The sequence below is a fragment of the Borostomias antarcticus genome (assembly GCF_949987555.1).
Source record: "Borostomias antarcticus genome assembly, chromosome: 11".
NCBI classification, from domain to species: Eukaryota; Metazoa; Chordata; class Actinopteri; order Stomiiformes; family Stomiidae; genus Borostomias; species Borostomias antarcticus.
Window position 1 is genome coordinate 26,612,697 of NC_140244.1, and position 2,500 is coordinate 26,615,196.

At 46.7% G+C, this 2,500-nt stretch overlaps 1 protein-coding gene across 1 annotated transcript in view; it reads right to left on the reverse strand.

The window, feature by feature from the left end:
- plxna3 (plexin A3) overlaps positions 1-2,500 on the reverse strand; it is a gene marked incomplete at both ends in the record, with an annotated part of 66,207 nt that overhangs the window by 8,289 nt on the left and 55,418 nt on the right. Inside the window, 2 exons of the mRNA XM_084446225.1 lie at positions 370-469; positions 2,073-2,229. Coding sequence (XP_084302351.1) covers positions 370-469; positions 2,073-2,229 — 257 coding nt within the window. The remainder of the gene's footprint in view (positions 1-369; positions 470-2,072; positions 2,230-2,500) is intronic.

Consider the following 2,500-nt stretch of genomic DNA (forward strand, 5'->3'; position numbering starts at 1 on the left):
AGCCTCTCTTACTCTGAAATGTAATTTAATGTAATGTATTGCTTTATTAATGTTCTTAGCCGGTAGACAAACATACTCCAGGAGCTTGCTCCATCGCCTTGTTGAGAGGGGTCAGGGAAGAATTTGTACAGCTCACTTATCTGGCCCCCGGGTGATTACTGTTTTTTTGCTTCCCTCTGGAATATGTAGGGGTGGGATGTCTGCCCACCTCCCTTGTTCTCTGTAAAGCGCATTGTGTTGCATCTGGGTATGACATGCGCTATACAAATAAAGCTTTGATTGATTGAAAATATGTTGTGGTGAAGGTCCGTGGTGAGATTGGCAGTGGCTTGAATTTGCATTTTAAAGTAACGAGGTGTGACCACTTACGACTGGAGGACGCTGCAGTTGTAGTAGATGAAATCGGTGGTGATGAACTTCAGTCCCGTCTCCTTCGACTTCAGAGACAGCTTCACCACGCGCTTGTCGCCTGGGAAACACACACACACACACACGCACACGCGTGATGTCGTGAGAGAGTAACTTAATTATACCTCCATTCATTCATCCCTTTATTCACCTCTGCATTAGCACACCCATCCATCCCTCCCTCCCTCCCCCCTAGGTAGATAATTGTTTTCCCAGGCCTGGTGCACAGATGTGGAGTCTGGTAAGAGCTTCTGATTGCTCCGGCCTTCCATTTAGATGGAGCCATTACTACAGAAGAGCACTTACTCTCCCTCCCTAAAACACACAGGAGAGCCTCTCCAAACCACCGACCCCCTTTCTTTCGCTCTCCCGTTCTCTAGCTTTCTCTCTCTCTAATTTCTCTCTCTCTCTTCCTTTCACCCTTCCAGTTCTTTATCTCTACTCCCCCCCCCCCCAACTCAGTAGGCGCTATTTAAACGCGAGTGTCCTCCTGTAGGATAATTGCTCCCAGCGCTAGCGTTAGCGTTAGCCTAGCTGGTGGCTGTTCAGGGGGGGGGGGAGGGGAGATGTGAGCTCAGGTGAGGTGAGGTGAAGCGGACTCTAAAATTGCCATTAATGGAGAGTACTGAGCAGCCGGTCCCTTCAGAACACCTGGTACCAGACCCAGCTAGCAAGTAATAGGAGCTACAAGTTGTTTTTCTCCGTCGCAAACTAATACGTTGTCATGGACCATTTTAGAACGCACACCGTTTACCTCAGAGGACCACCATTATGTTCCCACTCTACACTCTGAGATAGTACACCACATGTTAGAGAAACACATTAGTCATAAGTAACACATTATATGAGATTATATTGAATTAAAGATTATAGTATTAAAGCATACAGTACATATGGCACGAAGTGAAGCCACAGAAACACATTTGTCAGCAATATGACATAAGATTATATTGTATTAAAGTATTAAAGTATTAAAAAATATACTGTACATATGGCAAAAATGGCAACCAGACAGTTAAATTAATCCCATTTTCGCTGAAATGTATATCTCAAAATACTTTATATATACTAGTTGTTATAACAAGTATTGTTTTTTGATTAATCATTACGTATAGATCACATTGGTCAAGTTGTTTCTGATCCACAGTGGATAATAACATTACTTTGCTGGACCTGAATGCTGCTGCTCTATAGAAAGTGCAGCCACATGATTACGCATGGATAGAAAGCTAGTTGGCTAATTAGCGTGTGGCGCAGTAATAACTCAAATGGAACGGTAAGGAGGCTTTACCCCTGGTATATCATGAATATACAGGGCCTCTTAGCCAATCAGATTGCGAGGTTGGAACTACCCGCTGTATAATGTAATTATGACCCTGATATGCCCATGGATTTCTGCCTGAACTGATTGCCGTGTGTGTACTGAACTGTGTGTGTGTGTGTGTGTGCATGTGTGTGTGTGGGCGTGTTTGTGTGTGTGTGTGTGTGTGTGCGTGTGTGTGTGTGCGTGTGTACACAGTATGTGTGGGTACTGAACTATGTGTGTGTGTGTTTGTGTGGGCATGTGTGTCTGCGTGCGTGTGTGTACACAGTATGTGTGGGTACTGAACTGTGTGCATGTGTGTGTGTGTGTGTGTGTGTGTGTGTGCGTGCGCAGTCCTTACCGTAGGTGTGTGTGGGGGGCGGCAGGTCTCGGAGGGAGGGGGACATGCAGAGGACCTGTCCTCTGGACAGCACCTCCCCTGGACTCTCACTGAGCCCCTCAAACACACAGGACACACCCCCCGACAGCACCGGCACGTTCACCACCTTCACACTCAACTGAGAGAGAGAGAGAGAGAGAGAGAGAGAGAGAGAGAGAGAGAGAGAAGGAGAAACAGAGGGAGAGAGAAATGGAGGAGAGAGAGGGAGAGAGAGAGAAAAGGAGGAGAGAGAGAGAAGCAGAGAGGGAGAGAGGGGCGGAGCAGAGAAAGAGAGATAGAGGGAAATGGAGGAGAGAAAGAGAGAGAGAGGGAATGGAGGAGAGAAAGAGAGAGAGGGAATGGAGGAGAGAAAGAGAGAGAGAGAGAGAGAGAGAGAGAGAGAGGGGGAA